General features: G+C 44.6%; 1 protein-coding gene across 4 annotated transcripts in view; it reads left to right on the plus strand.

The window, feature by feature from the left end:
• The window catches only part of NMNAT2 (nicotinamide nucleotide adenylyltransferase 2), a 210,666-nt gene extending 197,365 nt beyond the window's left edge, over positions 1–13,301 (plus strand). For all 4 annotated transcript variants that reach the window (XM_082473575.1, XM_082473573.1, XM_082473576.1 and 1 more), the window contains 3 exons: positions 3,018–3,119; positions 3,257–3,324; positions 6,027–13,301. In XM_082473575.1, the coding sequence (XP_082329701.1) occupies positions 3,018–3,119; positions 3,257–3,324; positions 6,027–6,129 (273 nt within the window). In that variant the 3' untranslated portion in view covers positions 6,130–13,301. The remainder of the gene's footprint in view (positions 1–3,017; positions 3,120–3,256; positions 3,325–6,026) is intronic.
• Positions 13,302–14,010: the final 709 nt, after the last annotated feature.

The following is a 14,010-nucleotide window of genomic DNA, read 5'->3' on the forward strand; positions in this document are numbered from 1 at the left end:
GGCTGTGTTGGGTCTTCATTGCTGCGTGCGGGCTTTCTCTAGTTGCAGCGAGCAGGGGCTACTCTTCATCGCGGTACACGGGCTTCTCATTGCAGTGGCTTCTCTTGTTGCGGAGCATGGGCTCTAGGCGCACGGGCTTCAGTAGTTGTGGCTCATGGGCTCAGTAGTTGTGACTTATGGGCTGTAGAGCTCAGGCTCAGTAGTTGTGGCACACGGGCTCAGTTGCTCCACGGCATGTGGGATCTTTCTGAACCAGAGCTCGAACCCGTGTCGCCTGCATTAGCAGGTGGATTCTTAACCTCTGCGCCACCAGGGAAGTCCTAGAATGCTCACTTTAAATAGCCCTGTTATTTCACGCATCATACATGAAACATCCCTCAGATCCTCAGAATCAAATTGAATTCAGATCCTATGTTATACAATCAACACCAGATATCTCGAAACACCTACCTACATAGCCAGGCAGTTGAGGAATCTCCATGTATACCAGCTTGGATGGATTCTCTTCTCTTCCCTTCCTTTGCCCTCCCCTTCCCTTTCCATCTCTTCTCTTTTCTCCTGCCTTCTCTTTTCTATCTCTTTCTCTACCCTAATAATTCCCCTCAAGTTTTAATTCAGTACTTAGATCACTGGTTCTCAAACTTGGTTGCATATTGGAATTAAAACCTAGAGAATTAAAAAAAAAAAACAACTAATGCCTGGGCCCCATTCCCAGAGATTCTGATTTAGTTAATCTCAGGTGTGAGCTGGGCTTTGAGGGTTTTTTAAGGTCCTCAGGTGATTCTAATGTGCAGTCAAATTTGAGAACCAGTGTCTTTAATTACCTTCTAAGTAGTGAGTCCCAGTGCAATATTCTAAATGCTATGGCAGGAGAGGCTGGATCTACCTCCAACTCCTTGCCCTGACTCTCCCTAACATTCTTGGTTTATGGGACAAAGACTTGGGGCCAGTTTACCGGATCTGAACATCACCAGTAGATGCAGTATGTTGTGTAATGTTCTGTATCTTCCAAATAGCACGATCCAGTGTGGGCTCAGATATTGTACACCCAGCTTTTAATGTCTCTCCACAACTTCCCTCCTATGGCACTTTCAGCCAATTTTTAATTGCAGCTCTAGCTCCAGTTGTAAGCGATGGGAGAAGTAGGGTGAAGGTGGATGGAAATAGCCAAGGGCACACACGTGCACACAGTGCAGGCACACACATGCATAATCAGTGAATCAGACTTAGAAGTGGAATTCTGCTGGTACAGAAATCCTCTGATAGAGAAGAAGCGGCTGTAGTGCTCTATAATGTCTGTTTTTGTGGCACTCGGTTGGAGAATTATGAGGAAAAGCCTGGGTTTTTTTGCCCCAAAGCAGGTCTTGCCCAATGAGCTGCATGCTCGGAAGAAACCTGCCCGTCCCCTTCTCCCTCCATCTGGGATCCTTAATTGGCAAGATCTAAATCGTAATATGCCCAGGCTAGATCCAAGTCTATTAAATGCCATAACTCTCAGGCTCTTTGAAAAGAAAAATTCCACGACCTTCAAGAAAGCAGCTTGGTAATAAGTCTCAAGAACTTGAAATATGTCCAGTTCATATCCTTTCATCCAATGATTTTACTTCCTATCCTAAGGAAATAATCAGAGATGTGGTAAAAGGTTTATGTATACAGATCTTCAACAAAGTGTTATTATAACTGCAAAAATCAGAAGTAACTGTACACTGTCTATAACACAAATTCCATTTAATATATCATGGTATATCACAGTATAGTCAGGCAATGAAATATACAGATTGTCAAAACACATTTTCATTTTCATTTTTTTTTTTTTTTTTTGGCTGAGTTGGGTCTTAGTTGCTGTGCGCAGGCTTTCTTTGGTTGCAGCGAGCAGGTGCTACTCTTCGTTGAGGTGCGCAGGCTTCTCATTGCAGTGGTTTCTCTTGTTGCAGAGCACGGGCCCTAGGCACGTGGCCTTCAGTAGTTGTGGCGCAGGGGCTCAGTTGTTGTGGCTCATGGGCTCCAGAGTGCTGGCTCAGTAGTTGTGGCACACGGGCTTAGTTGTTCTGTGGCATGTGGGCTCTTCCCGGACCAGGGATCAAACCTGTGTCCCTTGCATTGGCAGGCGGATTCTTAACCACTGTGCCACCAGGGAAGTCCTCAAATATTTTTAACCATATGAAAAAATGCTCACAATATAATGCTAAAAGAAAAAAAAAATGTATAGGTAAAATGTTTAATTTTGCAGTTCAGTCCGGTTGTGGATACACACATCAATTTGTAGAGAAAAGAACCCTGAACAGAAATGCTAACTTGTTAACAGTGGTTCTCTGGATTGTGTGGTTGTGATTGATTTCTTATATATATTTTTTCTTTTTCTGAGTTCCCCAAGTTTGTATGTATGATCAGGAAAAAAATTATTTTTTTAATGAAAAGGTTTCATTTGTCATGGTGGGAGCCAGCTTCTATCGGAGGCTGATTTCAGAGGTGACCCCATAGTAATCCTCCTTATCACTGCCTGTGTGCACACTGATGCTTTCCAAGCCCTTCCCTGCTTTTCGCTGCCCTGAGTCCCACAGCAGCTTTGACATGGGTGAGCCAGGGGAGCGTTCCAGCCCCTCTCAGGAGACCAGCCGGGGGCTGGGATATGCTTGCTGGGCAACCGAAGAGGGTACTTACCAGGTAAGGACCACGTGTCATGCTGCTCTTCAGCATTATGAGCTCAGCGGGAGTCTCAGGAATTGGAGAGGTCTTGCCTAGACACACAGGAGCGCACTTATTAATTCAGTCTAGAGGTGTTCATTACGTGTGCCAGGTGAAGTTCCCACTCATTCCACGAACACTGTTACAGGTTGTAACTTGAAGGAGCTGACTGATGGGGCTGAGAAAGCAAGTTTGGGACTAAGGATTGGGGTTCCAAGAGAAGATAGCTCCACCTTGCTAGATAGTTGCTTGGTAGGGGTTTGTAGTCAAGGTCTCACCAAAGGGCACTTCCTCTCTCTCTCTCTCTCCCTCCCCCTTCACCATTTCTTCAGATGGAGGTGATTGTCGGGGACTTTGGGATCGTGGTGGTCCCCCGGGACGCAGCCGACACAGACCGAATCATGAATCACTCCTCAATACTCCGCAAATACAAAGTGAGTCCTCCATCTCCCTGCTGGCGTAGGAATGTGATGTGGCCCTTCTCTGAGAAGCCTGGGGGCTGGAGAAGTGAGGATGCAAAAGGAGTTTAGTGTGAGACACTGGCTACCTACTCTCTCTGCTTTGTCCCCAGAACAACATCATGGTGGTAAAGGATGACATCAACCATCCCATGTCTGTCATCAGCTCAACCAAGAGCAGGTACGTTTGACAAACGACCAGAGAGACCTTGGTCAGACTGGCTTACAAGTTCCCGTACAACTCTCCTCAGTCCAGGCTGACCGTTAGGTTGGCTGACACCTGCTGCCCCAGTATGCAGCCTTCTTTTTAGAGCTCATTTATTTGTCCCCAGTCATTGACTTTCAAAAGGGGGACAGGCCATTTATTAGTTTTAGCTGTTTTGAAGGGGGAAAAAGAGGTTTTTAGTTTGGTCTCTAGTTTAGGTACGCATGGAATTTGTAAGTGTTTAGGTTAAGCTGCCATAACAAAAAGGCCCCCAATAGTTAGAGTTTTAAATAAGAGAAATGTTTATATCCCTCTTACTGAAGTCAGAAGAAACTGAATCTCTGTTCTTTTAATGTGAAGCCTCCCTCTCAGGGTCCACAGCTGCTACAGTGACTGTTCTCAGCCAGTGGGAAAGAGCAAGGAGCTTTGTCCTTAAGAAGGTGACCCGAAGTTGCGCATATCCCTTCCCCTTCATCCCCCTGGCTCAGCCTCAGTCATGTGGCCATGCCTAGCCTCCAGGGAGGCTGGGAGTAGACTTTGTAACTTGGCAGCCCTGTGTCCAACTAAAACTTGGGAGGTTGTAGTACTAAGCAAAAGAAAGAATGGATACTAGGGGCCAGTTAACAGTCTTCACCACAACCCCCAAGCGGAAATGTCCAGTGGAATAATAAGATGTGTGGAATATAGACGTCTGGAAGTGTAATAAAACTGAAAGCCATGAGTACTTAAAGTGTAAATTAAAGTTCAGGGCTGTGGCTACGCTCACAGGGAGAGTCAGCAAGAAGAGAAGGAGGCTATGGGGAATACTTAAAACACATTAACATTTAAAAGAAGGCTGAGGAGTAAATTAGAAGTTTGGGATTAACATATACACACTACTATGTATAAAATAGATAACCAACAAGGATCTACTGTATAGCACAGGGAACTATACGACATATTTTGTAATAGCCTAAAAGGGAAAAGAACCTGAAAAAGAATAGATAGATATATATGTACGACTGAATCACTTTACTCTACACCTGAAGCTAACACAACATTGTAAATCAACTATACTTCAATTTTTAAAAAGTAATAAAAAAATAAAAGAAGAGGGCTTCCCTGGTGGCGCAGTGGTTGAGAATCTGCCTGCTAATGCAGGGGACACAGGTGCGCGCCCTGGTCTGGGAAGATCCCACATGCCGCGGAGCAGCTAGGTCCGTGAGCCACAATTACTGAGCCTGCGCGTCTGGAGCCTGTGCTCCGCAACAAGAGAGGCCGCGATAGTGAGAGGCCTGCGCACCGCGATGAAGAGTGGCCCCCGCTTGCCGCAACTACAGGAAGCCCTAGCACAGAAACGAAGACCCAACATAGTAATCAATCAATCAATCAATAAATCTTTAAAAAAAAAAAAAAAAAAAAAAGAAGACAAAGGAGCAGTCAGAAACCACCAGCATTGGTGGCCCTGGAACAAAGGCAGCAGAGTGTACAAAGATGGAGAGCACTGTCAGTTGTCATCTGTGTCGCATGTTTCAGAGAAATCAAATGAGCCCAGGATTTTAAAAGGTCCACTGGACTTCTTCCCTGGAAGGTGATTATGTAGACACTTGAAATAGTAGCATCAACTGGGAGGCGAGCGCGGAAGCCCAGTGACAACAGCCAGTGAGGGGAAAGGGGAAGGCTGTGGTTCCAGCCATGGCTGCACAATAGAATTACCGTGAGAACTTACACAGCACAAATTCCCGTGTCCCACTGAGCCCCACTGAATCAGAATTTCTGGGTGCTGGGCCTGGCTATCTGCTTCCTGGGTGATTCTCGTGAAGCTGGGATTGGTATTTGGAAACCATAGGTATAGACCACTTTTTCAAGAAGGCTCCCTGTAAACTGTGCAGGGAGGCACTTGGGGACCTCGCTTGCTGGAAGGTCAGGACACTATGCATTGAAAAGGCACGGAGCCAGCCTCTGGGGAGATCTCACAGCGCAGAGCACAGGTGCCTTTTAGAATCTAGATATCGGAGGAGTATATGAGTTCTTACAAACAGCTCATTGGGGCCTGACATTCCCAAGACCATCATGCGCATAGAAAATGGGGAGCAGCCAGACCAAGGCTGGAGCAAAACAGTGCAGAAACCAAACTGTATGACCAGACCCCTTCTGTACTTGGTAGTCCACACGCCCTCCAGAGCTTGTGAGAAGGGCCTCAGAGAAGGGCAACTTCTTCTCTATCAGGGCTTCAATAGGAAGGAAAAGAAGGGGTCAATCATAAGGTTCATTTTCATGAGACCATGGTGTAGAGAAACGCAAAGAAATGAAATAAGAATAGCTAACACTTGCATTGAAATGCCTACTGTGTGCTTGGGCTTTTCTAAGTGCTTTGTGTAATGACTCATTTAATCATTTTAATAACTGAGATCGGCCCAAATACTACCCCCATTTTATAAACGAGAAAATGGAAGAATAGATGGGCTTAAACAACTTGCCCAAGGTTCCTCAGTTAGGAAGTGGCAGAGTTAGGATGGGGGAGGTTAATTATGGGGGCAAGAGGGCTTTTCCTGATAGGGATGCCGTGTATTTAGCCTAAGCAAAGACTGGTAATGGGGTGTTGGGTAAACCTTTTCCCCGAAAGGGAATGGGCTGGCCTGTCCTCTGGCCTTGCTTCAGGAAAGGATGTCATCTGATTACTGTCTCTTCTCATCCAGGTTGGCCCTGCAGCATGGGGACGGCCATGTCGTGGATTACCTGTCCCAGCCTGTCATCGACTACATTCTTAAGAGCCAGCTGTACATCAACACCTCGGGCTAGCAGCCCCAGGGCCCCCTGCTCCGATCTCCCCTCGTCCTCCACCAACACACTGGCCCCTGCAGCCTCTGTCCGTCCCATTTCTCTCCTGCCTCTCTGTTCCTCCATCTCATCTTGACTGTTGTCCCCACTTGCTGACTCAACCCCCCACAGTGTGGAGGACCTGCAGAGAACCACAGCATACCCCACTCCGCAGTCATCTTCGGACAAACTTTCCTCTAGTCTCCGGGTTGGGGGTGGGTGAGGGGGTAGGGGTGGGGGAAGTGCGGTCCTCGGAGATGCGCGGGTGTCCGTCTCCCAGCATGCTCTGGGGAGGCGGCTCCGGCCCTCGCCTTCCCAGCATGCCCTTTACCACAAAGGGCTATTTTTCTTTCTTTCTTTCTTTTTTTTTTTTTTTTTTGTGTTGTTGTTGTTCACTCCTCAGAGAACTTGGATCCAATCAGTGTCCGTGGTTCTTTATGTTTGTAGTCTTGTTGCATTACTGTGGTATTCCTTCCGTTTTGATAGGATACCGCAGCCAGCCTCAGCTCTCAGAAGGTGTGTGCAGGCTACAGCCGGTGAACGAGGCCGACCCACCTCCACTTTCCCAACACCATCACCCACCTACCCACTTTCTCCCCTCTGCTGCCCACACACACCACAGTCTGGGGTCGAGATTGAGACATTCATGTTCTGAAACCTGGGATGCAAGTCTGGGAATAGTAGGGTTTCTCAGAAGGATTTAAGCCCATTTCCTTAGTTTCAGAAGACCACGTTCCTGATGGGCCTGTGATCACACAGAGCCGGTCGCTTCTCCTTTCTTGGTGGCATCTGTACGGTTACTTATTTGGGCTGTGACTGATGACAGAGTGTGGGTTGTTCCCTGCCAGCCCGGGCATTACCAACGGACCTTCAGATCACCATCAAAGCCCTTGGAGGCCATACTTAGCCGCATTCTTGCATTTGAGAAGAATCACGTACGCAAGGCCAAATCCTAATAATGCAGTTATTTCTGAAATAAAATATGCTAGGAATTCACTCAACCCTAGAGATCTTTGCTGACTGGAATTACTTATTGCCTGTTTGGCTGGGAAATGCTTCTGTCATAATGTCAGTCCAGGATGACCTAGGAGAAAGCAGTTAGTTTCCCTGATGGGAACCGGTGATTCTCACCCACTCTAGCTTGGTAACACAGGCGGCGCCTGAGGTTAGTTCCTTCTTGAGAAGCAGAGCCTCAGCCTTGTTCCTGGGTTATGATTACGTCTTGTGCTGAGCCCAGCAGCCACAGTCATCGCTGCCTGGCGGGGGTGGGCTCACAGAACAGAGATCTCGGGGGAGTGTCAAGAGCAGCTAAAGTGTTTCACCCCTTTTCTCCCTAATTTCCCACCTTCCTCTGCTGCCCTGGAAATAGTTTTGACAGACTCTGTTCTAGTTGTTCAGGCCTCGTTCACAACCTGCTTAAAGAACCAAAAGGAAATTACTGTCTTGTATTCTGTGTCCCTCATCCAGTCTCTGGCTCTTGGGTTTTTGGTTCTTTGAGGAATGGTCGCTGAACAGTAGGATAATTTTTTCAAAATCTAGTACCAGCTCTGTCCCAGAAGGGGCCGGCTAGGATCTGACACCAGAAACAATGTTCTTCACCACACATTTCACATCTGTAACATCCTTCAATAGCCTCCAGGGAAAGAAACTAAATTCAACAGAAGAGTAGCAAGCTGGGGTGGGGGAGGTGCTGTTCCTCTTGCATTATGGAAATAATCTCCAAAGGACAGAAGTGAGATCCTATGCTTGGGTCTCAGTGTTTGGCTAAGGGTCATGGAATCATAAACTGGAAAGTTCTTTAGAGATTTGTTGATCCAACCCTTCCTTTAAAGGATGAGGGAGCAGAGATCCACTGGATTAAATGGCTGACCCAAGGTCACACAGCAAGTGTAGAGTCTGGCAAAAGACTAACGTCTCCCTGACCCCTTAGGTCATCACACCCCATGGTCTCTGATCCTCTGGTTCCCCATGATACTGGCCAGGTAAGATGTAGTTTTCAGCCTTTACCTGGCGTCTTTCTCTTAAGTTATGTTTGTCTCAGGTGCTCCCTGTATATGGCCTTGTGTTTGCTAGTCCTGGGGGAGAATGTGATGGTGAGGAAGGCTGTAGTTAGGTTTCCCTTAGAAACCGGTAGCTGGAGATGGCAACAGCTTGGAGGAAATCTGAATCCAAGAAAGGATTGCTTTGTGGAAGGCAAAGACCCAGAAAGCGCTCAAGATTGCATTAGTGCTGGAGAGAGAGTGACAGAAGTATCTTTGTCTAGGCAAGACAGGTGCAAGCCAGGAAACGAAACAAAGAAAATCAGGGAGATGGATTCCCTGGGAGAATACGCATTTTCAAGGATATGGAGTTTATGGATAGAGTTTATTCTGAAGATCCATGTGAGCAGATCTGAGAAAGACCAGCTGTCTTTTGTCTCTTTGGTCCACTTTTCCTTTGCTGGGCTCTGTGGTCAAGCCCCATTTAGTCCACGACCCATGAGAGGAAACAGGGCTGGCTCTCGGCATTCGGGGAGGGAGGGCGAGGGGGGGCGGAAGGCATGCTTGTAGGGAGAGTGAGATGAGCTGAGGAAAAGAATGGGGGCATAGAAGTAGATTTCTAGGAATGAAATGGGACAGATTCTATCTTGGTGAATCACAAGGATCATGTTAAAATAGCTTTTCTTTAATACCAGGAAAAGTGACTCCCCTTTTGGATGGAATTGTCCATTTCCTGCCCTGCCCCATTCTTCACTTGCTAGGGGGAGATCAGAGCCCCTCTCTCAGTCCAGGGCAGGACACGATGACTGTGACCCAGCCAAGGCCAACACCAGAGAAATGATTCAGAGTTTGAAGTAGTGCCCCAGGTGCCAACAGGATGACCTTGAGACCGCAACTTCCACTCAGGTCCTGCTCCTTCCCAAAATGGCCAACCCAAAGGCTCAGAGATCGTGAGACGGACATGGGCTAGAAAGATTGTGTCAAGAGGAGTCTGGAGCCTCATTTCCTGCCTACCGATAAAAATGTCCCTCCCACTTTTATGAACGTGGCTGATACGTAAGAACAGGCAGTAGGGAAACCCTTTGTGTCAATGACTCTCTTCTCAAGGAATGGCCCTTTAGGGGCAGGGGTCTGTGCTGCTAGCTGGTACCTCATTTGCCACCCCCCTTCCCTAACCCCAGGCAGCCTCTGGGGCCTTCTTGCTTTCACTTTCCTTGAATGTACATGGGAACAGGGGAGGAAAGTCTCTTACTGAAGTGCCTGAAACCCAGAACTAGAGCTTCTAGAGACGCTGTTCTTCCTGTCCCAGCTTGGCCAACCTTCCTCCAACGTTCCCTTGTCTCATGCTTCAGCTTCTCAGAAAGAATAAAAGAACATGATGTTCTAATTAAATTGAAAGCAAGACTCCATAACCAAACTACAGCAAAAGGCAGAGAATTACAGGGAGAAATGACTTGTATTTTAATAGCCCGAATCTGTTCCCCCAGACTCTCTCTCTCTCTCTAGAGGACTAAGAGAGAGAAGCATGTTATATTTTATTCATCAAAAGTATAATGCAAAAATAAATCAGTAGAATATGAAAAGCTCAGGATCTCTCCGAAGGCTACGGCAGGAAAGCGGGCAGGTGAGATGGGAAGGATGGAAACAGGGATCGATTTTGTAGTTCATCCAATTTGGACACCTTAGGAATAGCATCGTGGTAAAGATGATGAATGTGCTTGTCCACTTCATTTGGTCTGCGCCTTCCTATAGCTGCCCAGTAAACGCGATTCTTCACGTGGTTTCTTTGTTGTGTATGTTTGGAATGTCCTATTAGCCTGTAACAGTCAGTTAGGAATGAGTTACACTCTTTCCCTCCGCCTTCAGTCTAGGTCTGGGGCCCAGACCTCAGCTTGATCCAAGCAGTCTCAAGGATTGGCATGGGGAGGGGGAAGCTTTTTTGAATCACTTTTTGGTCCCTGAATCTGCCATTTTGAGAACAAGATTTGCTTTGGAAATCAAACATTAATAAAAACTACATTCAAGTTGCAACCCCATCTCACAGTGAAATATTTTGAGTAAAATTTTGTTGCTAGAATAGTCACAGACAAAAGTTTTATCAGCAAAATGTTTCAATTACGTTAATAAATAAGATGATGCTACTAGTCTCGTGTCTTGGCCTAGAATCTTCTCTGTGAGTTGCAGAATTAACCACTTTTTCTTCACAGTCTTACTTGACAGAAGCCAACAGTTGTTAAGCATGCTCTTAGAGCAGGAGATTCTCTGCCTGGTTTAGCTGATGCAGCATGTGTAATATGAAAGTATATACAACCACACCCATAAGGAGGGAAGAGTAATTAGCAAATTTGTCAATTGTGCCTAAGTTTTCTCAGTTTTTAAAAAAAATCAAATCTTAGGTTCTACCTAATCTGCATAGTCTGGTATTGGTTAGCTTTGGATCCTTAATGAAATTAGTGCTTTGTGACATAAAAATGTATTTGTGAAAATTAAAAACTTGAATAACTTGCTTCTTGACATGAAAGATCTTAAGTAAGATAGAAATTGTTAAACTCACAGTTGGTTTTGTTTGGTAAAGTAAACAAGCAAAAAATGAATAAGTTAATTGTTCAATCCTGCTGTGACTATTAGTTTGTATTTAATTTTTAGTCATGACATACATTATGCATGGGCTTAGGTGTAAATAATGATAGTCATTAGCTAATATCAGCCATGATTCAGTAGGTCAAATAACAATTCCCCATTCGGCCACCTCATTTAAGGCTTAGCTACTTGTTTGTCAGATGAGTCGTGTGGTTTTTTTTTTAAATTATTTTGGTTCTTAGTATCTTTTTTTGTTTAAGACTGAGATTAGTCAGCTTTGTGTGCATCCATGTGGGTTTGGTGGCATATCACGATGGTGCTTGATATGCCTTATAAATTTATGTCGTATTTATGTTTGCTATTTTACTCGCAAAGCTAAACACTTTTTTCCTTCTCTCCTGAGACTACGTAATGATGTGCTCTTGTTTAAAATTGGGTATAAACACTAGTTTATTTTGCTTACTCATACTAACTTATAAAATATATACACTACCTATGACTTAACATACATATACAGAGCACATTTTTTCCCTTATGACCCATAAGTAAACTTCAGATCTTGGAATTTCCTAGGAAGTTCCATGTAGCCCACAGTATAAGGGAAGCAGAGAAAAAAAAAATCTAACCTCTGCTTTCCAGGTGGGAAAATTGAACCACAGCAAGAATCCACAACATTCCCATGACCATATAAAACATTAAAAAAGGAAAGATAAACATATTCCTGGCCCTTGAGACTTGGTCCAAACATTGGACATTACTGAGTATCATCTCACCCTTTCGTCCAGCCTCCCAAGAGTACTGAAAAAAAGAAATCACATCCTGGGATCAGATCAGAAATGCATCTGCTAAAGAAATTAAAGATGATACAAACAGATGGAGAGAAATACCATGTTCTTGGATTGGAAGAATCAACAGTGTGAAAAGAACTATACTACCCAAAGCAATCTACAGATTCAATGCAATCCCTATCAAACCACCAATGGCATTTTTCACAGAACTAGAACAAAAAATTGCGCAATTTGTATGGAAACACAAAAGACCCAGAATAGCCAAAGCAATCTTAAGAAAAATGGAGCTGGAGGAATCAGGCTCCTGGACTTCAGACTATACTACAAAGCTACAGTAATCAAGACAGTATGGCACTGGCACAAAAACAGAAATATAGATCAATGGAACAGGATAGAAGGCCCAGAGATAAACCCATGCACATATTGTCACCTTATCTTTGATAAAGATGGCAAGAGTATACAATGGAGAAAAAAGAGCCTCTTCAATAAATGGTGCTGGGAAAACTGGACAGCTACATGTAAAAGAATGAAATTAGAACACTTCCTAACACCATACACAAAAACAAACTCAAAATGGATTAAAGACCTAAATGTAAGGCCAGACACTATAAAACTCAGAGGAAAACATAGGAAGAGCACTTTTTTTTTTTTTAAGAGTTTTTTTTTTTTTTTGGCTGTGTTGGGTCTCCGTTTCTGTGCAAGGGCTCTCTTTGGTTGTGGCGAGCGGGGGCCACTCTTCATCGCGGTGCACGGGCCTCTCACTGTCGCGGCCTCTCTTGTTGCGGAGCACAGGCTCCAGACGCGCAGGCTCAGTAATTGTGGCTCACAGGCCTAGTTGCTCCGCGGCATGTGGGATCTTCCCAGACCAGGGCTCGAACCCGTGTCCCCTGCATTGGCAGGCAGATTCTCAACCACTGCGCCACCAGGGAAACCCGAAGAGCACTCTTTGACATAAATCACAGCAAGATCCTTTTTGACCCACCTCCTAGAGAAATGGAAGTAAAACAAAAACTAACAAATGCGACCTAATGAAAGTTAAAACCTTTTGCACAGCAAAGGAAACCGTAAACAAGATGAAAAGACAACCCTCAGAATGGGAGAAAATATTTGCAAACGAAGCAACTGACAAAGGATTAATCTCCAAATTATACAAGCAGCTCATTCAGCTCAATATCAAAAAAACAAACAACCCAATCCAAAAATGAGCAGAAGACCTAAATAGACATTTCTCCAAAGAAGATATACAGATTGCCAACAAACACATGAAAAGATGCTCAACATCACTAATCATTAGAGAAATGCAAATCAAAACTACAGTGAGGCATCACCTCACACCAGTTAGAATAGCCATCATCAAAAAATCAACAAACAAAATAAATGCTGGAGAGGGTGTGGAGAAAAGGGAACCCCCTTGCACTGTTGGTGGGAATGTAAATTGATACAGCCACTATGGAGAACAGTATGGAAGTTCCTTAAAAACTACAAATAGAACTACCATATGACCCAGCAATCCCACTACTGGGCATATACCCTGAGAAAACCATAATTCAAAAAGGGACATGTACCACAATGTTCATTGCAGCACTATTTACAATAGCCACGATGTGGAAGCAACCTAAGTGTCCGTCAACAGATGAATGGATAAAGAAGATGTCGCACATATATACAATGGAATATTACTCAGCCATAAAAAGAAATGAAATTGAGTTATTTGTAGAGAGGTGGATGGACCTAGAGTCTGTCATACAGAGTGAAGTAAGTCAGAAAGAGAAAAACAAATACTGTATGCTAACACATATGTATGGAATCTAAAAAAAAAAAAAAAAAAAAAGGTTCTGATGAACCTAGGGGCAGGACAGGAATAAAGACATAGACATAGAGAATGGACTTGAGGACACGGGGAGGGGGATGGGTAAGCTGGGACGAAGTGAGAGAGTAACATTGACATATATACACTACCAAATATAAAATCGATAGCTAGTGGGAAGCAGCTGCATAGCACAGGGAGATCAGCTCTGTGCTTTGCAACCATATAGAGGTGTGGGATAAGGAGGGTGGGAGGGAGATGCAAGAGGGAGGGGTTATGGGGATATACGTGTGCATATAGCTGATTCACTTTGTTATATACAGCAGAAACTAACACACCATTGTAAAGCAATTATACTCCAATAAAGATGTTAAAAAAAAAAAAAAAGAAAGAAATACATCTGCTAAGATGTTACAGTCTATGGGCAGTTTCATTTCTACCCACCTCTCCAAACAGAAATCCCCATGGGCCAAAGTAGATGATGATACGTGTGATAGCTTACCAGTGGCACAATTAATCAGACAACTCTCAGAGGAGAAGCACAAGAGAGTTGCCACTACAAATCATAAATACTGATAAGAAATAGGAAGGAAAGTACCCTTAACTTGGCAGGGTCAGGTCAAGACTGGTAACAGAGTCTAAGTCCTGCGTAGGCTATTTCTAAGTCACATGCCCCTTCTTTCTTCTTAGGGACAGTCTGCCACATCCT

Source organism: Balaenoptera physalus (assembly GCF_965194825.1).
Source record: "Balaenoptera physalus genome assembly, chromosome: 1".
NCBI lineage: Eukaryota > Metazoa > Chordata > Mammalia > Artiodactyla > Balaenopteridae > Balaenoptera > Balaenoptera physalus.